Source organism: Pogona vitticeps, chromosome 2, assembly GCF_051106095.1.
Source record: "Pogona vitticeps strain Pit_001003342236 chromosome 2, PviZW2.1, whole genome shotgun sequence".
Classification (NCBI taxonomy): Eukaryota; Metazoa; Chordata; class Lepidosauria; order Squamata; family Agamidae; genus Pogona; species Pogona vitticeps.
In genome coordinates, this window is record NC_135784.1 from 47,411,348 (window position 1) to 47,438,789 (window position 27,442).

General features: G+C 41.1%; 1 protein-coding gene across 3 annotated transcripts in view; it reads right to left on the reverse strand.

Annotated features, from left to right (window-relative positions):
* Positions 1-27,442, reverse strand: part of SHQ1 (SHQ1, H/ACA ribonucleoprotein assembly factor) — a 115,907-nt gene that overhangs the window by 50,897 nt on the left and 37,568 nt on the right. For 2 of the 3 annotated variants that reach the window (XR_013541591.1, XM_072989434.2), the window contains one exon: positions 13,646-13,766. Coding sequence is in view for 2 of the 3 variants with exons in the window: in XM_072989434.2 (XP_072845535.2) it covers positions 13,646-13,766 (121 nt within the window). In the remaining variant the exon portion in view is untranslated. Of the gene's footprint in view, positions 1-10,756; positions 10,821-13,645; positions 13,767-27,442 lie in introns of those variants that run through there. The other variant, XM_072989435.2, reaches the window with a different exon arrangement.

Here is a 27,442-nt window from a genome sequence, read left to right on the forward strand (position 1 = left end):
TTGGCAGCACATCATTATTTATTAAATATCATGTACTTTAAATATCTATTAAATGTTGGGTACTTTCTTTGCACAGAACATGCTAGACTCCTAACATGGAGAGACACGAAAGTCAGGACATGTTGTTGCTGTTTAGTTGTTAAGTCGTGTCTGACGCTTTGTGAACCCATGGACCAGATCAACCCAGGCGCTCCTGTTTTCCACTGCCTCCCAAAGTTGGATCAAATTCATGTTGGTCGCTTCGATGACACTGTCCAACCATCTCATCCTCGGTCGTCCCCTTCTCCTCTTCACACTTTCCCAACCTCAGCGTGTTTTCCAGGAGTCTTCTCTTCACATGAGATGGCCAAAATATTGGAGGCTCAGCTTCAGGATCTGTCCTTCCAGTGAGCACTCAGGATTGATTTCCTTCAGAATGGATAGGTTTGTTCTCTTTGCAGTCCAGGGGACTCTCAAGAGTCTCGTCCAGCACCACAATTCAAAAGCATCAATTCTTAGGCGGTCAGCTTTCTTTATGGTCTAGCTCCCACTTCCATGCATCACTACTGGAAAAACATAGCTTTGGCTATGCAGACCTTTGTCGGCAAGGTGATGTCTGTGCTTTCTAAGATGATGTCTAGATTTGCCATCGCTTTCCTCTCAAGAAGCAGGCGTCTTTTAATTTCGGTGCTGCTATCACCATCTGCAATGATTATGGAGCCCAAGAAAGTAAAATCTGTCACTGCCTCCATATCTTCCGCTTCTATTTGCCAGGAGGTGATGGGACGAGTGGCCATGATCTTAGTTTTTTTTGAAGTTGAGCTTCAGACCATTTTTGGTGTTCTCCTCTTCCATCCTCATTAAGAGGTTCTTTAATTTCTCCTCACTTTCTGCCACCAGAGTGGTATCATATGTATATCAGAGGCTACTGATATTTCTTCTGGCAGTCTTAATTCCGGTTTGGGATTCCTCCAGTCCTGTCTTTCGCATGATATATTCTGCATATAAGTTAAATAAGCCGGGGGACAATATACAGCCTTGTTGTACTCCGTTCCCAATTTTGAGCCGATCAGTTGTTCCATATCCAGTTCTAACTGTTGCTTCCTGTCCCACATATAGGTTTCTCAAGAGATAGATAAGGTGGTCAGGCACTCCCATTTCTTTAAGAACTTGCCATAGTTTGCTGTGGTCCACACAGTCAAAGGCTTTTGGGTAGTCAATGAAGCAGCAGTAGATATTTTTCTGGAACTCTCTGGCTTTCTCCATAATCCAGCATATGTTAGCAATTTGGTCTCTAGTTCCTTTGCCCCTTTGAAATTCAGCTTGTACTTCTGGGAGTTCTCGGTCCACATACTGATGAGGCCTACCTTGTAGGATTTTGAGCATAACCTTGCTAGCGTGTGAAATGAGTGCAAGTCATGCTTTCTAAGGCCTACTTGACTTCACTCTCCAGGATGTCTGGCTCAAGGTCAGCAATCACACTATCTGGGTTGTCCGGGACATGCAGATCTTTCTGGTATAATTCCTCTCTGTATTCTTGCCACCTCTTCTTGATGTCTTCTGCTTCATTTAAGAAAGCCCTCTTGTCTCTCCTTGCTATTCTTTGGAAGTCAGCATTCAATTTTCTGTAACTTTCCCTATCTCCCTTGCATTTTGTTTCCCTTCTCTGCTATTTGTAAGGTCTTGTTGGACAGCCACTTTGCTTTCATGCATTTTCTTTGGGATGGTTTTTGTTGCTGCCTCCTGTACAATGTTATGAGCCTTCATCCAGAGTTCTTCAGGCACTCTGTCCACCAAATCTAGTTCCTTAAATCTGTTCTTCACTTTCACTGTGTATTCATAAGGGATTTGATTTAAATTATACCTGACTAGCCCAGTGGTTTTTCCTACTTTCTTCAGTTTAAGCTTGAGCTTTGCTATAAGAAGCTGATGATCAGAGCCACAATCAGCTCCAGGTCTTGTTGTTTGCTGACTGTATAGAGCTTCTTCACCTTTGGCTGCAGAAAATGTAATCAATCTGATTTTGGTATTGCTCATCTGGTGATGTGTAGAGTCGCCTCTTGTGTTGTTGGAAAAGAGTGTTTGTGATGACCAGCTCGTTCTCTTGAGAAAACTCTATTAGTGTATTCGTGAAGACGAAGAAACTCTATTGGCCGTTGCCCTGCTTCAATACAGTGGGGTCTTGACTTAAGAACGGCTTGAGTTAAGAACATTTTGACTTAAGAACCACTCTCATAGGAAAATATTGACTTGACTTACATACTTAGATTTGAGTTAAGAACTAAAAAAATCCACGTAGGAGGCAGGGAAAGTGCAAAATGTGAACTTTCAGTTAACTGTTGGCCAGTGAAAAGGGTGTCTATCTGCTTCCTCACTCCTCCCAGCGTTTAGAGAGTGGATTGGGAGACAGTCTTCGGACTGCCTGGTACTGTACTGCCTGGACTGTATTTTCCCTGCCTTCCCTGAACCTTTCTTGACCTAAGAAAAAAAGAAACAAAATATCCCCCTCTAGTGGTCGAAGGCGGAATAGCAGTTTCCCATTAGTTTCTATGGACAGAAAAGAGCAGATACGGATTAAATGGTTTTCAATGCATTCCTATGGGAAATGCAGATTTGACTTGAGAACTTTTTGACTTGAGAACCGCCTTCCAATACGGATTAAGTTCTCAAGTCAAGACCCCACTGTACCTGTTGTTCCTTTTATCTCTTGACTCCCTACTTTAGCATTCCAGTCCCCTAGAATGAGAAAAACATCTTTCTTTGGTGTCAATTTCAGTTTCCTCAGCAATGGTGGTTGGTACATAACATAAAGTTGCAAGGTCTCCCTTGGATTCATATTGAAATTTGTCCATTCCTGTCCATTTTAGTTCACTGATTCCCAGGATGTCAATGTTTATTCTTGCCATCTCCTGTTTGACCACATCCAGCTTACCAAGGTTCATAGATCTTACATTCCAGGTTCCTATACAGTATTTTTCTTTGCAGCATCAGACTTTCTTTTCACTTCCAGGCACGTCTGCAGCTGAGTGTCCTTTCGGCTTTGTCCCAAACACTTCATTATCTCTGAAGCTACTTGCACTTGTCCTCCGCTCTTCCTCAGTAGCATATTGGACGCCTTCTGACCTGAGGGGCTCATCTTCCAGAGCCATAACTTTTAGCCTTTTGCTTCTGCCCACAGAGTTTTCTTGGCAAAGATACTGGAGTGGCTTGCCAGTTCCTGCTCCAGGTCGATCGGGTTTAGTCGGAACTCTCCACTATGACCTACCTGACTTGGGTGTTCCTGCACGGCATAGCCCATAGCTTCTCTGAATTACTCAAGCCCCTTTGCCATGATAAGAGAGCAATTCGTGGCGGGATTACAAGACATGGAAATGTGGCAAAATTTGTTGTCTAATAGTCCCTCTACACTAGAGAACCTAAAGTGTGTAAATATAAAGAAGATAAAAAGAACCCCAAATGAAGCAAGCCTTGTTTTATTCCATTTTATTATCCCCAGGAGCAGTTAAAAACCTGTACCAGAGCAAGCAGTCAGTTGCCAGTGGACTGCTTGAATAAAAATGTTTTTGCTGGTGGAAAGATACGAAAGAAGAAGCCCATCTTGGCTCTCATGGTAAGGAATTTCAGAAACTGGAAGCAGAGAAAACCTACTGAGAAAAATGTAGGTTCCTCTATCAAGAACAAATTCTTTCCTATGTTTCCTTATTTTCCTTAACTAAACTTCAGCAATACTCATTTGTTTGTTTTATATGGCAGTATTTTTTTTCTCCCAGTAAAGGGCTCAAGGGGGCTCACAATATTACATAGACTTCTGACACTAACCATGATCAGATTTGTCTTTAACAAGGATTTGCAATTCCATTTAAACTTAGATTAACATCAGACCTAAGCTCTTCTATTCAGGTATTACAGACTAAAACAGGGAAGGGCTTGAAACATGATGGTGAAGGTGGCACACATAAATATCCTGTCCTCCCCACACACTTGGAAGTCCAGTAGACCTTCACACATTCATATGAAAGCTTTGAAGGAAACTTTCTGAATAAAAGATTAGGGTAAAAACATCCTTGCCTTATCAGAATTCAGTCATGGAAACACTGTAAGCGTGCTCATCAGAATGTGCTTACAACTGCAGTTCTACAGATTTTTGCTGGGAACACATGAAGGTCTGATTGACTTCCAGCTAGCTTGGGGACAGGCTGTGGGGCTTGTATCCCTGTATCATCACCATTCCAGAACCCTACTTGGTTTCAGAAGTCTCATTTGAATAGGGCTAGAAATAGCACCAAACCATGTTAAGACAACACAATTCACAGATTTGATCTTGATGCATGAGTACGAAATGACTACCTGCCCTGGGTTTATGTAATCAGCTGACATAAAAGGAGTGGCAGGTTTTGTATCAAGTCTCACTAGGACTCTAATATTAGACTGAAGGGTATCTAAGGAAGTGTGATTGGAAGAAAAAATACTTAAAAGTTTAAAAACTAGCCCAATCTATTATCAGGGAGACAAACTACTATTCCATTTCTTAATAAGCACAACTCACATTAAAAAGACTGGTCTTTCCTTCATATTCCTTATGATGTTTTGATGCCCCTCCTCACTCAATATAATTGAAGCTTCTATTCCCTTATTTCACAGCTTTTACAATGAACGTACCTTAAAGTACCTGTCTTTTACAAAAATTATTATTATTATTATTATTATTATTATTATTATTATTATTATTATTATTATTATTATTATTATTATTATTATTATTATTATTATTATTATTATTATTATTATTATTGCTTAAACCACAGAGATCCCAGGGGGCCAGCAATTTTATGCAACCAATGTGAAAACATAAAGCCAAAACCAAGTATCTTAGGAAAAGAAATACAGCTATGTCACGCTTCTTCACCAGGTCCAAAAACAAAACAAAACTAAAATTACCTTAACAGATTAATTTAAATTTTACTGTGCAAACAAAAGTAGTACCAAGTCTGACAGCAGGGAGTGTTATAAGCTCGCTTAGGAGGAGGATCAAGTGGAATGGCAACATGCTGTATGACCTCAGGGGTTAAAGATGCAATTTTCCATCTGGCCGCATCTGGCTTTGAACATAAAACGTTGACAACACCTGCCGAGATGGTTGTATGAGCTGCCTCTGGTGTTTTCAATGAATCCACTGCAATCTGGGGGAGTCTATTACTGGCTTCCTCCTTTTGTGCTTTGCAAATACTTACAATATGTCTTACTCATCCATAAGCAACAAATTGTATGCAAACAGAATGCTTTATGTGGAAGACATATGAGGGAGCAATTAAACCTATAAGTATGGAAATTACCAAGAAGGCAGTATTTGCTTTATGATATGGCATATGGTGAATCTGATATTGCCGACCTCTTTGCTGAAAGAAACTAAAGGAGAAAGGAGACCACAGACTTACTCTAACTCAAAAATCCCTTTCAGGGGAAAATGCTTTTAACTTGATTGTGCTGTAACTTGGTAGGTACACCCCTGCACAACTGAAGGGGATTAGGGTTAATGCTGTTGCAAGGGATATAATTTTGTACAGGGAAAATTATTTCCCCTAATTTTCCTTTGTAAAAAAACAGCTACAGAAAAATCCATAATGATGCACTTAAGAATTTTCTACATGCCCTGTAGTCATATCAAAACCAATAGCTGAGAGCTGTTCAGTAGAGGTGTATCTCAGAAAAATGAGCAGATCTCAAATTCAGAACTGAGTTACGCTGATATGATCAGATCTGGGAAATATCTGCATCAAAGAAAGATTCCTCCAAAGTGAACTGAATCTAAGAGTGAACATTTCTGCAAATGTGTTATTCCTATAGATCTGGAAGGACACACAACAAACAAATCGATACACTTCTCCTCCAGGTATCCAATATGAGTAGGAAGTGGAACTCCAATTTCTAACTACACTAATTAATTTTAACAGAACTCTGCAGTCCCAACACTTAGATGAGGGAGAAGGGCTAATCTGGTATTTAAGAGGCTTTTGCTGCTGTTGTTATTGTCAGCCCTCTCTCCAGAAAGCAGACATGTTAAGACTTTTTGGTGGAGTCTATGGGACTTGGAGACTGAAGTACTGGGAAGTTGCTTGGAAAATGCTGGGTGTTCAAGCCATTGTGCCTTTGCTGCTATATGTTCCAAGTGCATCATCTATCCCATCATCCTGCATTTTCTTCACTGTGAGCAACGGTCAGAAAACGGAACCAAACTTAAAAGTCTGTTCTCATTCATCCTAATGTCTATGTCCACACACCATTACCTTTTAACATTCTACAGCTATGATTCCTAACCTTGGGTAACCCAAGTATTCTTGGACTGCAATTCCCAGAAGCCTTCACCATCAGCCATTCTGGAGGGGGCTTCTGGGAGTTGCATTCCCTGTTCTACTGATTTCTTGCTATATGACATATGCCACAGCAATATGTCACAGCAATTGTCCCCAAAATAATAGGAGAAGCAAATCACTTCCCCATCGCCAAATCTGAACACTCTTTTGAACCAAAATACTGTATCTGTCATTCTAAAATTCTACAGATTTCTTAACAAATTCAGAAACAAAGACATTAACAGTCATCAACGTTTGGGGAAAATTTTACCGTATTTTTTGCTCCATAAGACGCACCGGACGTTAAGACGCACTTAATTTTTAAATACTGAAAATTAAAATAAAATAAAAATAAATAAACAGAGCAAGTCTCATGCTGGGACTGCAAAAAAAATCACCAAAACACAAAGCAACATAGAAACATACCCCCAGCCCAAATCTACCCTCCAAAACCCACCCAGAACACTTTTTAAAAAGTAAAAAGCACCAACTAATTTTTAAATACCAAAAAATAAAGTAAAAATAAATAAACAGAGCAAGTCCCATGCTGGGACTGCAAAAAAATCACCCAAACACAAAGCAACATAGAAACATACCTCCAGCCCAAATCTACCCTCCAAAACCCACCCAGAACATTTTTTAAAAAGTAAAAAGCAGCACCTTACCGGTCAAAAGCCTCCTGGAGGTCCTCAGAAGCCAGCAATGGTGGTGGTGGGCGACTCCCCATGGGGCCTGCTGAGGCCTCCGGAGGCCTGGAAAGCCAGCGATGGTGCCTGGGGGAGGCCCCCCACGGGGCCTGCTGAGGCCTCCGGAGGCCTGGGAAGCCAGCGATGGTGCCTGGGGAGGCCCCCCACGGGGCCTGCTGAGGTCTCCGGAGGCCTGGGAAGCCAGCGATGGTGCCTGGGGGAGGCCCCCACGGGGCCTGCTGAGGCCTCCGGAGGCCTGGGAAGCCAGCGATGGTGCCTGGGGGAGGCCCCCCACGGGGCCTGCTGAGGTCTCCGGAGGCCTGGGAAGCCAGCGATGGTGCCTGGGGGAGGCCCCCACGGGGCCTGCTGAGGCCTCCGGAGGCCTGGGAAGCCAGCGATGGTGCCTGAGGGAGGCCCCCACGGGACCTGCTGAGGCCTCCGGAGGTCTGGGAAACCAGCGATGGTGGCATGGAGGGGACAGTATTCGCTCCATAAGACGCATGCACTTTCCCTCCCAGTTTTTTTGGGAGAAAAAGTGCGTCTTATGGTGCAAAAAATACGGTAAATTGTGTAGCATAAAATACCGTGTAATTGTTTATCTGAAATTTGATAGGAGCAATCTCCTGCGATGGCAACTGTTGTACTTTCCATCCAATTCTAATAAACAGAAAGAAATTACAACCAGCTTTCAAATTCCAAGGTTAGTCCAGTGGGAGGCATGCCGATTTGGATTTCCAACTAAAAGTAAGAACCTATTAAACTGGGCAACCTCTGAATCTGTCTAAACGGAATCAAGTTGTTTTCTAATTGCAGATCCAAACTGAAGCTTTTATCTGTGCACACCTTAGTGCCTCATATATTAACAACACCACTACACTCACAACTACAGAGTCAATACTTGCCTAACAATTTTTTATATTAAAATTGACAACTCTTCTACCCAATGATATCAACTATTCAGAAAACGTGTATACATTCCACATACATTAAGCTGACACACTTTTATTAGATCTTTTGAGAATATGTCCCAATACAAAAGCTTTAATTGTCCACATTGCATTTTATAACAGGATTAGATTTAAATATTTTTAATTAATATGGGGGAAATTAGTAACACTTCCCAATTGGAAATAAAGGCTATTTAAGATCTGGTATATGTTGGAAAACTGCATTAGACAAGCAGCTGAAGAAACGTTATACAATTCTGAAACAGTAAATATATAATGAATGAGATCTGACAGTATGAACCTTGTTTTCACTTTGTTATTTATGGTTCCTGCTGTGTAATAAATATTGTTTCTGAATGCAGTCACACTTCCAGAGGTGAGAACTGCTGTTTCCCAGAATCTCCACTTAGCTGTTTTCTGTGCTGGTAAACAGCAATTTCTCCACAACAGCCATGGTTCCTGGGGGAGCGTGCAGCCTCTCTGGGAAAGCCACATTGCCTAGCTGCCTTGGAAGCGTCTGCTAAAAAGGTGGGATAAAAGCCTTTTCAAATTAAATGAAATAGAAGGAACACAGCTCAGGGCTTCTGAGATGAAGCAATTTTATGAATGTGTCTTTAGACACAGATTGTGTAATACGGGGAGTTCTGAAAAGCAATTTACACTTAACTCGGTTCCTTAGGCTTCAAATGCTAGCACCATTCACTCAAGGGAGGCTGGCTGTAGCTGGCTGCTTCACAAGGCTAGGCAGAGCCCAAGCGTGAAGACAGGGCCACAATATTACGCAAAGATTTACAGTACAAAGTACAGTGCCAGCTTCCCACAAAGCTATCTAGCCTTCCTGTCAACAACAGTCAAAATCGAGCAGCTAAACACACTTCAGACCGGTACAAGAGAAGAACAGCGTCAGGCCCCAAAAAACAGTGGTGCCTCGCATAGCAACGTTAATCGGTGCAGCAAAAATTGCTGCAAAGCGATTTCGTCGCTATGCGATTTAAAAAGTCCATAGGAATGCATTAGAACCCATTTATTTATTTATTTATTTATTTATTTATTTATTTATTTATTTATTTATTTGATTTATATTCCGCCTATCTGGACCAACAGCCCACTTTAATGCATTCCTATGGGCTTAAAGCTCACCTTAAAGCGAAAATCCTCCATATGGCGGCCATTTTCACTGCCCGGTAAGCGAGGAATCCGCACAAAAACACAGCAGGCGGCCATTTTTTTTACCCGATGGCCATTTTGGAACCACCGATCAGCTGTTAGAAAATCATCGCTTTGCGATAATCGGTAAACGAAACAGGGTACCAATCATCACAAGTGATTTTTCCCCATTTAAAACATTGCAATGCAATGTCGTTAAACAGGTGCCCGTTAAATGAAGCACCACTGTATAAAGTTTCTTTCAAGGTGCTGCTGGAGAAAATGCAACAACTGTGGGAAAAACAACCAGAGAAGTAACAGGACTACTGCCCAACCTGACAGTTGGAAGTGATATGGATCAATACAGTGGTGCCTCGCTTTACGATTGCCCCGCATTATTACGAATCTGCTTAACGACGATCTTTTTGCAATCATAATTGCGATCGCAAAACAATGGTCTAAATGGGGGAATTTCACTTTGCGATGATCAGTTCCCTGCTTCGGGAACCGATTCTTCGCAAAACGTTTTAGAACAGCTGATCGGCGGTTTCAAAATGGCCAACAGGTAATTAAAATGGCTCCCCGCTGTGTTTAGGGACTGATTCCTCGCTATACAGGCAGCGAAAATGGCCGCCGTATGGAGGATCTTTGCTGGACTGTGAGTTTTTACCCAACTGGAACGCACTCAATGGGTTTCAATGGGTTTTTTTTTTTTTTTTTTTTTTTTTTTTTTTGCTTTACAATGTTTTCGCTTAACGGAGATTTTCCTGGAACGGATTATCATTGTTAAACGAGGCACCACTGTACATAGAAGCTACACATCCCTGTGAGAAAATCTTTGTGTTAGACTCCAACTGGCATGACACTCACGCTGACGTTCAACTTTGTTCCATTCTCTGTATTTTTATTATTGAGTCACAAAAATGGCCATCTTGTGCAACAGCCTTCTGTTTAAATGCAGACGTCCCCATATGGAACCACTTTGAGGCATGAAGACGGGAAGCTAAGCCCTGAGGTTCACAGAACTACACCGGGCTTCGTATGGAAGTAGTCTCCACCTAACTGCCTCAGCTGCACATCAGGAAAAGGGAGTCATTTCTTTAGAATGAAAAGAATACTAAGCCAGGACAGCCTACATTTCAAGCATATTTCAAATATCCCTCAATCTGTCTTTCCTCTGAAACCTTTAATAAAATGATTTAAATACCCTCCTTCACTTCACAAACACTTTATCGATCTTTCAATCCAGAGGACAAGATGGCAGGCTTTACCCATGAAGCAGAACTACCGGGTCTTGTCTTTCCATAAGCAATGTCAATCCCAAGAAGTGACAGCAGTTATCACAATAGCTTTACACAACCATGCAGTGTCTTCCCCGCCCACTCCGATGGTTCCAGATAAGCTAAGGAAGGGAAGCTTCCTTCCAGATCCCTACTTCTCCAAAGCTCACACGGATGACTGGAGAGAATACAGCATATTTCCATGTCCTATCTACCTGATACCAAGGTTTGTCAGGGAGTCACTCTGGTGTTCTTACTGACTGTGTACAGACACTGTGGGGATCTCACACGCATTTACCAGGTTAATTTCCCGAACAAAAGAGATTCACAGAGTTCATACCTGTGCTGGGAATAGACTGATATTTAGTGACCGAAGACAAACATGAGACGGTCCTCCTTGTCCTTTATTTCAAGAATAATTGTGTGCCATACCTAACAGAGATAGAACTTTATGGCACCTTACAGGCAATACAGCTACTTCACTATGGTCTGAGATTTTATAAATAGTGGAATTACAATCGGATAACATTTTCTCCAATTTTTATTAATTACTCTGAATAGGAAGATAGGGGGATTCTACAAACTATCCCTGGTCATGATTTAAAAAAAGACTTCTGTTGAGATTTAGACAAATGGCTGCTCTCTAATGGGTGGGGTTCCTATTAAGAGGCTGAGTGCTCCCAACAGTTTCCAAGAAGCATTGGACACTTTTTTTCCTCCTTTATTCCACCATCGTCAGAGGAACATTTTGTGGGGATAACAAGAGGCGACTTTTCTGTGGCAGTTCCCAGGCTACTGAACTCTCTTGCTCAGGTACTGTAAGGTTGGTTTCATCTGCTTTTCCTGTTCTTTTGTCAACATGTTTTCTCTCAGCGCCATGTTTTAACACACATTTTTGGCATGTATACTGGGCTTTACCTGCCTAGGTAGCAATAACCTATTTATTTTTGTTGCTCTCTTTTTAATTGCTTTCAAATGTTTAATTGCTTTATCTGGCTGGGATCCTATGAGAAAAACCAGGTACAGTGGTACCTCGCTAGACGATGATAATCCGTTCCACTGAAAACCTGTTTAATACGTTCCAATGGGGAAGAAGTGTCGTTATCTAGCGAAGATCGGCCATAGGAAAGCCGCTTCGTGAACCGCTGATCAGCTATTTAAATAGCTGTCTTGTGAAGCTTAGGTCCTGAAAACACCCATTTTGTGAGCTCGGAGGGAGCTGTCAAAATAGTCGTCTAGCGAAAATCGGTTTGCGAAGCAGGGACCAAACACTGTCAAATCGCTATAGCGATCGCAAAAAGTCAATGTCTAGCGAAAAAACTGTCATGCGGGGTAACTGTCTAGCGAGGCAACACTGCACCTAAGAGCAACCACACAACTATTCGCCTTTGCAAATACATATTACTGTTAGCCTTCTCATTTTGGGAGAAAGGAGTTGCATATAGTTAATTATAGAGGTGTGCTCCTATTCCTAAGGAGTCTGATAGGATTGTAAAAAAGGAGTGTATAAAAATATGGCCTTCCTAATCCACACCTCTTACAGATTATTATTTAAGCATGGATGGAGATGTTAATATTGCTCAATTCATCATATGCATGCCACATGCATGCAAATATGATACTTCCCCAATTTCTCATTGATAAAAAGATTCAAGGCCCCATGGCTGCAGGGATATTTGAAATCAGAGATTGAGTATTTGCAAAAACCATCAGAGTTCAAGCAACTGATTCTGCAACTTTCCAGGAACACTTTTACCTACACTCCACCAAGATATCCATTCAACTTTTCCCCATTCCATAAGAAATCAGATTTCTGATTCCAAGGAAGTATCTATGAATCAGGTATCTGGATGCAAAATGAACACATTTCTAAGCTGTATAATCTCCTTTGTCCAATTCTGATTTTGTTGTTGTTCAGAATATTGAACTGTTTGTGCATGGCTTCTTAGCTGAACATGTGTACTCTACTAAGAACCTGGCAAAACTAGTTATAAATTACAAGTTTCTCATAGTTAACTCCACTTTCCAATAAAAGAGATGAACACACATTTTATCAGGATTGTAAATGAATGAATGATTTGCTTACACGATTACAGGGGTATGGTCTTGCTATGTGGTAGAAAAGGAATACTGCATTATTCAAGAGCTGGTTTGAGCTATGCCACTGCTACTGTATTCAGATGGCTTTTTAAAAAATCAACTAATTTACTTTTAAAAAACAGTAAATTAGATAAACACTTTAGAAAAATGCAGCTGTAACTACTTCTGAGTGCTTTGGTGAATGTACTGGTTTTTAGTAACTTTCAAGATGTGACTACTCAACGTAATAAATATATTGCTTAGAATTTAAATATTAATATAGTTTAACTATTCTCCTTAATCTCAAATATTTCCATGCTATCATAAGATATATCATGTTATAATATATTGCCATGCAATATTTATGGCATGCTATCATATTAAGAAGCATACATTTTCACTTCTTGATACAGTCATGCCACGCTGGACGATTACCCCGCTCTACGACGAATCCGCATTACGTCGACGTTTTTGCGATCGCAAAACAATGTTTTAAATGGGAGAATTTCGCTTCACATTGATCAGTTCCCTGTTCCGCGAAGCGATTTTTCGCTTTACAATGATGAGCAAACAACTGATAGTCGGGTTTCAAAATGGCCCCCGGCTTTCAAAATGGCCCCCCACTGTTCCGAGGATGGATTCGCTATACAGGCACTGAAAATGGCTGCCATATGGAGGATCTTCGCTGGACGAGCAGGTATTCAGCCCATTGAACGCATTAACCGGGTTTTAATGCGTTTCAATGGGTTTTTTAATTTCGTTTGACGATGTTTTCGCTCTACAGCGATTTCGCTGGAACAAATTAACATCATCTAGCGAGGCACCACTGTATTATAGCATACCAGAAAAAATATTTACATATAATTCAACAGTTTCTTCTTTTGTCTTTCTAGAATATTGGCAAGCACAGGAGGAAGAAATTGATATGGTTTCTGTTTATGATGGACATGTTTATTTTGGTGGCTGAAATCCTTTTCACATACCTATGCAAAAGACGTAACTTTTAATGGTAGATTGCTGTAAGTTAAAAAATCTCCAGTCAGTATGTATTGTGCAACTCACCACCAGAAGTTACTCCTTAACTGCACAACAAAATTTCAGACAGCCAGGCCATAGTGTCACATTGTAAACCAAATGAAAATTCTTTCACCAAGAGAAGTGCAGATTTTAAGACTTACTTGACTTTTTGAATCCAAACGCAGTAATCCGTAATGTAAAGGTCATTAAGAATATATGCAGGATCATTTTCCCGAAAAATTTTGTGAATATCTAGCAAACACTTCAAAACTGCACTTTTCCCTGTAACAGACACATGAAAAAAGTAAACACATTCAGTTTTTCATCCATATAATTTTCCTACCGGAAATTTGGGGAGAAATATCTTATTAGTACTATATTGGTCACCTCCAGATTAATCCTAAAGGCCATTGCTATTTCCCTAGTTTCTAGAAGGCATTAATCAATGGAAGATGGAAATCTGAGAAAACCAAGTTCTCCACAAGAATTTGCGAGATTCGCCATGACAAGGCAGCAATCCGTGAAGGGGGAGAAAGCTGTTAGCATGTTGAAACTCTCAGTATGTGTCAGAATTAAAGGAGGACAGAACTCCAGTGAGTCTGAATATAACCAGCCATGCTTTGTTAAGACTGAAATGTTAGAAATCAGTTATCTCTTCTAAGTGTCTATTTAAGATGTTAGATTTTACAAAAGGAAAAGGAAAAAAAACTCTTGACTACAAAATATATTTTCTAAAGAATTGAGGGCATAAGGCTATTACTTTGCTTAGACAATTATACACAGAATTCTTAAAACAACATTTATGAAAATTATCATTATCATAATATCACCTACACCAGTGGTTCCCAACTTTGAGTAATCCAGGTGTTCTTGGACTATAACTCCCCAAAACTTTGATCAGCACAGCTAATTGTGAAAGCTTCTGGGAGCTGCAGACCAAGAACACTTGCGTTACCAAGGCTGGGAAACAATGGCATACACCATTAAAACGCTCAGGAAAAATAAGCAATAGGAACAGTAGAATAGTAAGTACAGTATTAGAACTATAAGCTAAGCACTTATCATTGAAATGTCAAGTATGCTACAAATTCTGTAGTCAGCTCTACACAAGAAAGATTTCTTATCACAAAGTCCGTCCCTATCTGGTAATGATGTAAGACAGATTTAAAAGTTAATATTAAATATGGGTTTGTCTAGAAAAAAACTTCTCTTTTATACATAACAAGATTTTCAATGAAACTACAGTAGTTAAAACTCAGGTCACAAGGATCTTATGAACAGGCCACTCTTCTATCTAAAGGAAGAACTGTAAAACAAAATGCATTTGCCTTCATAGAATACAATAATGCTTCTGTTACAACTCAGTATGATGCCACGGACTGCCAGATCACCAAATTATCATCCACAACTCCATCTGTATGACTTTTACTCCAGTTTTATGCTGAGTAACCATCTGATCTCTTAAACTACCTTGAAGTCAATATTCTAATTATACATCAATATGCCTCTACAGCTACAGCTACAGCAACCAATTAATATGTGGTTTTATTCAAGAAGCAACAGTAAATAGCAAAATAAATTAATGGAATTCACTGCTCAACATTCTACCCTAAGTTTGAATTGCTTCTTCTACTGGAATATTGGCTTGTTACAGGGTATACCATATTTTCCTGTGTATAAGATGCCCCCATGTATAAGACACCCTCTTTTCTAAGCCAAAATTAAGAAATCTAAGTGGGGCTTAGCAAGTGTAGGGGGAAAGGGATGAAAGCAATTCCACAACTGCACAATCATTTTGATCCCTTTCCCCATTATACAGCCATGGGATAGCTTTGATTCTTTCCCCAACCTTTTGTTAAGCCCCATGGGACTTAGCAAACAGAAGGGAAAGCAGGAATCAAAGTGATCCTGCAGCACTTTGATCCCTGCTTTCCTTTTGCTAAGGCTTAGCAAGTGGAGGGGAAAGCAGGGATCAGAACCCTGCAGAAACAACTGGACCCCTGCTTTCCCCTCCACTTGTTTTTGTACTCTCCTCAGCTTACTTCTGTGTATAAGACGACCCTCAATTTATAGCCTAAAGATTTTGGACAAAAGTATAGTCTTATACACGGAAAAATATGGTACTTTACGTTATGAGCTTAAGTTTTGCTTGCTACATGTAAAAATCTCCTCCCTCACAAGAAAAATACCATTACTCCTCATTTCATGCACTTCAAATACTCATGAGTGATTCAACATGTAACAAATTTCAATCTTCTGGGCAGCCAGGTAGTACTTTAAGAATTTATGGGTTCATTTCTGAGGATAAATAGAAACTTTTTTGTTCTCAGATTTCTTTACTAATTGGCTTCAAATTACACCCACCATTTTTCATAGTCCTAGCACATTAAGAAGCACCCAAACGAAATTCATAATCTGGTGGTGCACTTTCCTGAGGTGCTTCTGCTGTATTTCTAAACAGCCGGCAAGCATTTTGGAGAAATCTGACCTTCAACTTTATCAGCTTTATCTTAAATACTGCTGTCAACTTCGAGACATTTAGGCTGCAATCCTCTGTTCTAAATAATTTTGCTGCCTGTCTGTTTTGCACTTGGTTTCAGAGTTGCAGGATGGCCAGTGAGCAAATCAGAAAAATGCTTAAACAATTGCTCTTATATGTGCAGGGGTGTGTGTGTCTGTGGTTTTTTACAACAGAATCTTTGTTTTGCTCTTCTGAATTCCAATTCAAGGCTCTTTCTCACATGTTTTCCACTTATACACATATTGGATTTAATTATGCTAAGTCTAGATCTACAGTGGTGCCTCGCTTAACAAGCGCACCGTACAACGAAGAATCCGTATAGCGATCCCTTTTTGGGGATCGCTATACGGAGCTGCCCCAATCGCCGCACTCGCTTTGCGACGATCGGGGCGTCCGGCGGCCATTTTGGAGCCACCGATCAGCTGATCGGCGGCTCCAAAATGGCCGCCGGATGACCCGAAATGGCCCCCGTCAGTGTTTTCATGCCCTCCCCTTGCTTACCGAGGTCGCGAAAACGCTGCGGGGGGCCATTTCGGGTCATCCGGCGGCCATTTTGGAGCCGCCGATCAGCTGATCGGCGGCTCCAAAATGGCCGCCGGACCGCGAAAACATCGCTGGAGGGGTAAGTTTTGGCGCCTATTGGAACGCATTAAACTAAGTTTAATGCGTTCCAATAGGCTTTTCCTGCCCCGTACAGCGATGTTTTCGCATAGCGAAGGTTAATCCGGAACAGATTAACCTCGCTATACGGGGCACCACTGTATTGAGTTTTTATCTCTGAAGCTAGTTATGATTGAATCCATAGTACGTGTGGGGTTGCACATATATGCTCTTTCATAGATTATAGAATTATAGAATAACCGAGTTGGAAGGAGCCAATGAGGCTATCAAATCCAAACCCCTGCTCAAGGTAGGAATCACAGTATATCTGACAGACAGTTGACTAACTTTTTCTTGAATGTCTCCAGTGTTGAAGGGCTCACAATCTCTAGAGATAATTGGTTCTTTTATCATACTGTTCTAACAGCTACACCTTTTTCCTGATGTTCAACTGAAATTTGGCTTCCTGTAACCTGAGCCCATTATTATGTGTTCTACACTCTGGGATGACTGAGAACAGCTCCGGTCTCTCCTCTGTGTGACATTTTTTCTAGTATTTGAAAGGTGTTATATTTTCCCATCAGTCCTCTTTTCTCAAGGCTAAACATGCCCAGTTTTTTTAGTCTTTCCCCACAGAACTTGGTTTCCAGTCCCTTGATCATCCTTGTCCTCTGAACTTGCTCCAGTTTGTCTTTTATGTTTACTGACTTTCATCAGGGGTGTGGAAATGTAGTGCATACTATGCAGGTGCGTGTTTGACACTTCCACCACCCATTTAGCACTGCAGACTCAGAGATAGTGACTGAATACAACTATTGTTCTCCCTGTTCCCAAAGTATTTAAACAACCGTGCATCTTACACCAAGTCCTGGGACTATACTCAAGGTTAAGTCAAGGGTCACCTCCCTTCTCGTTATCTATCACCGTTCTAAGATGGAGGATTACTAAGGAAGAAAAACTTTTTAAAATTTGAGCCCCAAGGAATAACTTTAAAAGCCAAATACCAATATGTTCAATTTTGCCCATGAAGTGCCAGCTAGTGAAATCACTGTAGAAGTAACTGTGAAGGTGCTTCTAATTTCAAATATTCAACATGAGGTACTCAAGCAGCACTTTGCAATATGAGTAGTTTCTGAATTGTCCTTAACAGAAAGACCACAATCAAGCCTAACAGTTAACAGAAGCATAACTATGCACTACATGCCGTTTCCTACACGACTATGGGCAAACCACCTAAACTGCATCTATCATAACTGTTTACCAAAGGTAAAAGGTAAAGGTAAAGGTTCCCCTTGACAATTTAATTATGCTAAGTCTTGACAATTTTTGTCCAGTCGTGTTCGACTCTAGGGGGCGGTGCTCATCCCCGTTTCCAAGCCATAGAGCCAGTGTTTGTCCGAAGACAATCTTCCGTGGTCACATGGCCAGTGTGACTTAGACACAGAACGCTGTTACCTTCCCACCGAGGTGGTCCCTATTTATCTACTTGTATTTGCATGCTTTCGAACCGCTAGGTTGGCGGGAGCTGGGACAAGCGACGGGAGCTCACTCCGTTGCGTGGATTCGATCTTACGACTGCTTGGTCTTCTGACCCTGCAGCACAGGCTTCTGCGGTTTAGCCCACAGCGCCACCACGTCCCAAAGGAGTAAGAAATATAAGAGGCCTTAAGAATTGACAGGAGGCAACTTTAATCATGTCCAATAGCATGAGCAGAGAATAATCCCAGAGCACCCTGGATTCCAGAAGGAAAACACCAACTCATAATCACACAAAGCACAAATCTTTCCAGAACACTGGGATTACCAAGCAGCATGGCCACTTTGTTCTCTTATCTTCCCTTCTGATTCTTTAACTTCATCTTTCAAGGCACAGCTTCCAGACACTAATTTAAGAATAAGGCATCTTAAGAGATACCTAAAAAAAGAAGCTCATCAGCACATTGAGAATGTCCAGATCCAAAGGTACAGACTATTTTTCTCAACAGCCCTAGATAGATATAAGACAGCACTGCTAACAGTGTATTTAAGCACCAAGTCATCCAGATGAAGCCGTGAAGAAACTTGTGCTCCCTCAGAGGAAATTCAATGAGCTAATACGTCTTGTTTTGGAACAATGAGTTCCAAATAAGAGCAGGGTTAAATATAAAGTGAGAAAAAAAAATGATCTTGTCTTGCTAACTTGAACCACAGAAGGCTTGCAAGGGACACCTATGAAAAAAAGATTTCACAGCTTTTTGTAAACAAAAAGAGGTTATTTGAGGAGAAGAGAAGTTACTGGATGAATATAAATGAATGAAATCAAACATTGGGTCTGTTATGACCTGCATTTATTTCATATTCCACCTTTCTCTCAAAAGAGGGCCCAAAGGAAGCTTGTATCTATTCAGTTCCCACTGCCTGCCTGCGAGTGAAAGGCCTTTGCATGGCAAAGGAATGACAGAATTCTGTAACTGCCTATTGGGTTTTGTTTGAAAGCAGGGGAGGTGGTAGAATTTTACCCAGTGATAAATGGGTTAGCTAGAGGAATTCTTAGCGTGTAAGATAAAAAGATAAAGCTCACCACTAAAGGAGAGTGTGTGCTGAGACAGAACAAGACAGAAAGCAGCAGGGTAAAAAGCTAGAAGGGAATTGGGAAGGATTCAAGAAATGGGTCAAAGGAAGCTGGGAGAAACCGGGGGGGAGGGGGGAATTGACTAAACAGCAGGGTGCAGTGAACCAGTGGGGACGGCACATCCTAGATCAGGGTGCAGATGGAAGGTGGGGTCTTTAAAAATCCTTGTATGCATCCAATTATTGAGAAACCCTAATAGAAAGGAAACAGGTACCCAAGTCATAAAAAATGGCTGGGGAGTTGAACGAAATGAAGGCTTATATGGGAAGACCATCGTGTCTCCTTTATGTTTTCATCAGCCTATTTATATAAATAAATACATACTGAAGAGGCTCTGCACCTATGAGAGATTTCATTTCCAGAATGAGACTGAAACAACAAATGTGCTGTTTTTTTCACCAGTTTGTACAACTTCAACAAAATGACTCTAATCTTTTTCCTTTCTGAAGCTAAGCACAAACTGACACACTCACTATTCAAAAAGACACAACCAATCCATCCAATGCTTCATGTATGTGTGAATAGATGAATGCATTATATTTATACCCCATATTCTCTCCAATGAGCTGAAAGCAAAATACATTATTCTCATCTTTCCCACTTTAGCCTCAAAATAACTTTGTGAGATAAATCAGGCTCAGATTGTGTGGCTTACAATCACTCAGTGAGCTTTACAGTCTAAGTGGGGAGTTGAAGCCAGTGTCACGTGATCTCTAGTCCAACATTCCATACCACACTGGTTTTCTGACTGTCTGAGTCTACTCATAGTCTATCTTTATTAACAGGCAAATTCTGCACATTTACACAACAATGTAAAAGTGTGATTTTTGTGGCTGTGTGTATCTCACAAATTCCCCAGGCAGCATGACAGCTATGTGTGGAGAATTCTAGTTGTTCTAAAACACAAATAAGCACACCTCTAGAAATGTGGGGGGGAAACCCCAATCATTAATGTGCCAATTCTCCCCAAGGCCACAAAAATAAATCACTCTAGCCATAATCCTGTTGCCCAACACAACTGAGTAAATACAATGATGCAAGCTTCAGTAGCTCCCCTCCCCCATGACATGTATGGTCTTCGTCCAGTTGCACAATTCACTGTGAACCTTGTCATGCCATGGGAAGCTTAGGGCGCATGGGAAAGCTTCCACAAATGTGTGTTGAAAACAACAGGTTTTGCCCAAAGTCAAACAATAAGGAAAATATTTTCTACTTGTTTTTATATACAGTGGTGCCTCGCTTAACGACAATAATCCATTCCAGGAAAATCACAGTTAAGCGAAAACATTGTAAAGCGAAATTATAAAGCCCACTGAAATGCATTGAAAACCATTCAATGTGTTCCAATGGGCTGAAAACTCACCGTCCAGCAAAGATCCTCCATACAGCAGCCATTTTCGGTGCCTGTATAGAGAGGAATCCATCCCTAAGCACAGCGGGGAGCCATTTTAAGCACCTGGTGGCCGTTTTGAAAACCCGACGATCAGCTGTTTTTTATCCTCGTAAAGCGAAAATCGGTTCCCGAAGCAGGGAACCGATCATCGCTAAGCGAAATCTCTCCATTCAGACCATCGTTTTGCTATCGCAATATCGATCGCAAAAAGATCGTCATAAAGCGGATTCATCGTAATGTGGGGCAATCGTTAAGTGGGGCACGACTGTACAAAGACAAGCCAGGTCAGGATTTACATGCTAGGTCATGAGTGAAACAATGATAATAATTGAAATTCCTACTGTTTTCAGATAATACACTCATTTTTAACTCTGTTTATCTTGAAAAACTAATAAAATTTAATAGCTTGTAAAAGTAAACTTAGCTGGCTGCACAGTTCAGTGAGTAAGGTACCTGGGTACAGAGCCAGAAGTTTGGAGTTCAGCTCCCCACTGTGCCTCCTGAAAACAGAGCCAGCCTGTGTGGTCTTGGCCAAGGTGCACAGTCTCAAAGTGCCCCCAGAAGAAGGGAATGGTAAACTACTCCTGAGTATTCTCTACCTGAAAAACCCTGAAAAGGGTCATTGTAAGTCAAAATTGACAGCACAGAATTACTAAGTGAACGTATGTAACTTTCTAATATAGAGTCAATTTACTGTGAAATCAAGAAACTTGGCAGTTGCGTGAGTGGAAAATGCTAGGTGTACTGGTGTGTGTTTTCAAAAATGTTATATTTAGCATAGTACCTAGATATTCAAGAAATACACCATTTCCCATAAAGTAACAAGAAAAGTCCCTGCAATTTACCAGATTGCTGCTATTACAGGCACAGTGCCTTCACAAACTGCTGTTAGCAGAAAAATGAAATGAGGTTTTAAGGGGATAGAAAGCCTAGTTATAAAGATACGTTAAATAGGTTTCTGCAACATAAGACCTCTTCACTGAAAAGCTTCAACACCCTCCTCCACCTCCACTTCAGGTTTTCTACTGTAAAAAAATACACTAAAATTCAAATACCCTACCATGAAATGCTCACAGGTCAGAGAGAACAATGATTTGTCAATATATAAATATCTGCACTTGAATTAAAAGGGGGTTTACTACTTGCAGAAATACTTTGTCTTTGTCTCCCTCTTTAATCCATGTCTGAGCAGAGAGAATATACAATATTGTAAGTGACAAATTAAGAACTCCAAACAATCGACTCAAAACTCCCTCTACTGTCCAATATTTTACAATGTAGAATCTCTCCAACATGTAGGGATCAAGACAGAATTGCAGAACAATAATTTTATACAAACGAATAGTTTGGTGCCAGGCAGTCACTGCACTGAATAGATGCACATTTAGCATGAGAAAAAGGAACAGTAAATCCATGTGAACACTGTACCAATGGAGGGATCTCAACAGTCTTCTGCAACAACATTTAGCAGGAAATCAAAGAATTCAAACAAATGTATTCAAACAATGGTATTGTGAAAACACTGTCTCAACAAAACAGACTTTGTTTTTTTGTTCCAGTCTTTTGCAGAAGAATTTTTACAACCCTGGCATTCATGCCCCACCCTTTTTGCACGAGACGGCGTATAGTGACTTCCTGCAGTTTTTATGCAGGTAGTGACAAAACCTCAATTTGCTTCTGCCTCAAAACGGCAAGACTAGCCCCAATCTGGATGAGCAAAACAAACTCTTAGAAAAAGCAATGGAACAGACATAGTCACAACTAATTTTAGTTGATCAGGGCCAAAAGCTTTGGGTTTTTTAAAAAAATGAGGGGTGCAGGTGGGAAAGAGAGAAAAATAAACAAGAAACAGAAGGGAGCAGATGGGCTCACCAAGTCTGATGACATCTCCCCCTCTCTTTTTTTGTAGGGGTGATGCATTTCATCCCTATAAAAAAAAGACCAGCACTTGAAGAATATTCTTCCTATTAATATATCAGATGTATTCTAACAAACCAATCCAAACAAAGGCAGGTTCTTGCTTATTTTCATACAGTCAGCTTGAAGCCTCCTTTCCACAACAAATGTAACCAGGCAGACACTACTATCTCATGCCCAATACACAGCATTGTAGAATATTCAGAGATTACTCATATAAATGGAATCCCAGTGTGGTGGACTATGACCCTGGAGAACAGGGTTCAAATTTGGGCTCAACCACAGAAACTCACTGGGGCAGTGGAACTAGTGCAACTACTCCTTAAATGTCTCATTCACCTTGAAAGTCCTATTAGAGTTGCTGTAAGCTGGTTCCGACTTCACGGCACAGAACACACACTCATATGTGTATGTGTGTGTGTGTGTGTGTGTGTGTGTGTGTGTGTGTGTGTGTGTGTGTGTGTGTTTAGTCGTGTCCGATTCTTCGTGACCCCATGGACCAGAGCACGCCAGGCCCTCCTATCTTCCACTGCCTCCCAGAGTTGGGTCAAATTCATGTTAGTCGCTTCAATGACACTGTCCAACCATCTCATCCTCTGTCGTCCCCTTCTCCTCTTGCCCTCACATTTTCCTAACATCAAGATCTTTTCCATAGAGATTTCTCTTCTCATGAGATGGCCAAAATATTGGAGCCTCAGTTTCAGGATCTGTCCTTCCAGTGAGCACTCGGGGTTGATTTCCCTCAGAATGGATAGGTTTGTTCTCCTTGCAGTCCAGGGGACTCTCAAGAGCCTCCTCCACCACCACAATTCAAAAGCATCAATTAGAGTTGCTGTAAATCAGTTCCGACTTCACGGCACAGATCACACACTCATATAAATACATCAAAAACAAATAGCAATGAAGAGTTCTACATCATACAGAAATGCCCCATTTTTAAACATTCCAGCAGGCTTTTAGGAACTAAGTAGCTGTTCTTAAGAAAAGCGTTATAATAAATTTTTTTTATCTTAACGTTTTTATTTCTTTGGGGTTTTTTTAAAGATTTTTTTTTTACTGCCGACAACTTCTATTTCCTTTTTTTTTCAAATGGGCGTGTTTTAAATTGTTTAGAATTCATTAGTGCCTTATACTATATAAAGTGTTTTACATTTGTGCTTTATGTCATTGCCACAGTGATTCATTCTTTAATTATGTCCAAATTAATAACAGCATGATGTCAAGTCAAATCCGGTTTACAGTGATCCTTTTCAGGCTTTCCCCCCAGTACTCAAAAGTGGTTTACCATTCCCTTCTTCTGGGGAAGCCCTGCAGCTTGCCTATGGCTACACAGGTTTGTCTCTACTCCCCAGTGGGGAAATGACCTCCCAGCTTCTGGCTCTGCATCCAGATACCTAACGGACTAAACTATTCAGGCAGCTTATATCTAAATTAGACTGCCTTTGAAATGTTTGGAAGCTACAACCAGTGCAAAATGCAGCAGTAAAACTGTTGCCTGACATGTACCACAAAATACCGATCCTGAAAAAACTGCTCTGATTTCCACCTTGCGTCTGAGCTGCCTTGTGCCCCATTGCTGGGGAAAAGATGGCATATAGATAAAATCAACAAATTGGTTCTCAGCCACAGAATGTGTCAATGTCATGAACAGGATGTCATCATTGCTTCTGAAGGAGTGTCACCCAAAACCTTGGGAAGGATTACTAAAGTGGCATGTAAAAAAACAAGAACAGTGTCATGCAACAAGTCTCCTCTGTTTCAAATCTCTGAACCTGTACAATAAGGCTCCACACAGGTAGCATGCTGCTGCTGAGCTCCTGCAAATTAAACTTTGAATTTTATGCACATTAGTCTGTGTTGTGGACATACCAACAGCAGTTGCATGAACTAGGACTGGTATCCCAAAGAAAGTAAGGAAATACACTATTACTCCAGGGTCATTTAAGGTGAAATAAAAGTGATTTACTTCTTAATAAATGTCCTTAAGGCTAGTGAATAAAATATGTAGTATGTGAAGAGGGGAAGACATAAGGAAGAGTGTGTCTCTCAAAAGACTTCGAGTCTTATTATACAAATATATATGTTTGTAAGACAAAAGTGTGCCATGGATATATGTTTCCAAAACTAGGCATATTTGTAGAGTTTTATCACACTGCAGGCAGGATCCTACTGAAGATTTATGCAAGTTTAAATGAAATGACAGAAGTAATGGCAGTGAACTGCTGCTCATTAATAATGTGCTGGCACTATGAAAACTCACAGTGAAATAAATTTGTTTTTTCTTCTTTTTCTTTCTTTCTTGTTGAAACAGACTAACATTTCTCCCTCTTTACATATTTTAAACCAGTGCAGCAGAACCATCTGGAACACTGATTAAGTTTCATGTCTCTCAGGAAAAAAAAGCAGTGAAAGCTGATTAGCAATAAGGTTCCAGTTAAAATAAACTGGACTGGCCCAAAAGAAGATTACACAGGTATTCCTCTCATGGGAATGGCCTCTCACTAGCTGGTACAACAACACAACCTAACAGCTAAGCCTCAAATCTTCTTGATCTCTTCACAAATATATTAACAGCAGCCACGTAAACCTTGCTTCTCATCTGTTTTAATCAAAGAACTCACACTTTTCGAATAAAAATTCTATTTAAATACTTTTCTTGAAAAATCAGTTTTATTTATTTTAGGCTATTTTGCAAACACTAGTGTTCTAGTCTTCTAAGTAGAGAAGTTTATTAAAAGCAGGAATTTTCACTTCAGTAATACTGACACTTTCAGTGAGGATGACTTTCATACATATATCCTACCTAAAGTAATTAATTTTAGAGTGTTTTTCTACTTATTTAGTTTAATACCTCATTAATTTCTCTCAAAGCATCTTGAAAACCATGATAGATTATGCTACGTATTCCTTCTTTCCTTAATGAAATAATTCAAGTAAATGTGGCACTTTTTTGTTAACTATATGCTCCATCTTTCCAAAGAAATATGTTCTTCTCATTATAGGGGACTGGAATGCAATAGTAGGGAGTCAAGAGATAAAAGGAACAACAGGTCCTTGGAGTTCAAAACGAAGCAGGGCAAAGGAGTTTTCTCAAGAGAACAAGCTAGTCATCACAAACACTCTTTTCAAACAAACACAAGAGGCGACTCTACACATGGACATCACCAGATGGGCAATACCAAAATCAGATTGATTATATTCTCTGCAGCCAAAGATGGAGAAGCTCTATACAGTCATCAAAAACAAGACCTGGAGCTGAGTGTGGCTCTGATCATCAGCTTCTTATAGCAAAATTCAAGCTTAAACTGAAGAGAGTAGGAAAAACCACTGGGTTAGTCTCGTATAATCTAAACTAAATCCATCATGAATACACAGTGGAAGTGAAGAACTAACTTAAGGAACTAGATTTGGTGGACAGAGTGCCTGAAGAACTCTGGATGGAGGCTCATAACATTGTACAGGAGGCAGCAACGAAAACCATTCCAAAGAAAAGGAAATGCAAGAAAGCAAAGTGGCTGTCCAACGAGGCCTTAGGAATAGCAGAGAGGAGAAGGGAAAGAAAATGCAAGGGAGATAGGGAAAGTTACAGAAAATTGAATACAGACTTCCAAAGAATAGCAAGGAGAGACAAGAGAGCCTTCCTAAAAGAACAGTGCAAAAAAATAGAGGGGGGAAAAAGAAAGGGAAAACCCAAAGATCTGTTCAAGAAAATTGGAGATATTAAAGGAGCATTTTGTGCAAAGATTGACATGATAAAGGACAAAAATGGGAGGGACCTAACAGAAGCAGAAGACATCAAGAAGAGGTGGCAAGAATACACAGAGGAATTATACCAGAAAGATCTGGATGTCGCGGACAACCCTGATAGTGTGGTTGCTGACCTTGAGCCAGACACCCTGGAGAGTGAAGTCAAGTGGGCCTTAGAAAACATGGCTAAAAACGCCAGTGGAGGTGATGGCATTCCAGTTGAACTATTTAAAATCTTAAAAGATGATGCTGTTAAGGTGCTACACTCAATATGCCAGCAAGTTTGGAAAACTCAGCAGTGGCCAGAGGATTGGAAAAGATCTGTCTATATCCCAATCCCAAAGAAGGGCAGTGCCAAAGAATGCTCCAACTATTGTACAATTGCACTCATTTTGCACACTAGCAAGGTTATGCTTAAAATCCTACAAGGTAGGCTTCAGCAGTACAGTGGTGCCTCGCATAGCGATTGCTCCATTTAGCAATGATATCGCTTTGCGATGGACTTTTTGCCATCGCAAGAGCAATCGCTTTGCGATGGCCCCTATGGGGAAAATTTGCTTTGCGATGATCGCGGGGGAGCACTCCCCCACAATCATCGCAAAGGCCCACCCGTCAGCTGTTCCAAAAGGCGAGCCCTTGGGCTGCTCCCAGAGAAGCGCTTCGCCGCGAGCAGCCCAAGGGCCCGCCCGTCAGCTGTTCCAAAAGGCGAGCCCTTGGGCTGCTCCTGGAGAAGCGCTTCGCCACGAGCAGCCCAAAGGCTCGCTTTTTGGAACAGCTGATGGGCAGGCCTTTGGGCTGCTCGCGGAGAAGCACTTCTCCGGGAGCAACCCAAGGGCCCGCCCGTCAAATGTTCCCTCCCTCTTGCTCTCGCCCGGCTCCCCCAGCGAGCTTCCGAAGCCACCGCCGCTCAGCTGGGTGAAAATGCAGGCGGTGGCTTAGGAAGGACCGCGGGGGAGGGTTGCCTCCCTCGCTGTTCTCCCAAAGGCCCCATGTTTGCACAGCTGATCGGCGGTTCCAAAATGACCGCTCGCTGTGTTGCCTCGCTTTAGAGGCACCAAAAATGGCCGCTCCTATGGAGGATCTTCGTATAACTGTGAGTTTTCCCCCCATAGGAACGCATTAAACAGGGTTTAATGCGTTCCTATGGGGTTTTTGCCCCATATAGCGAC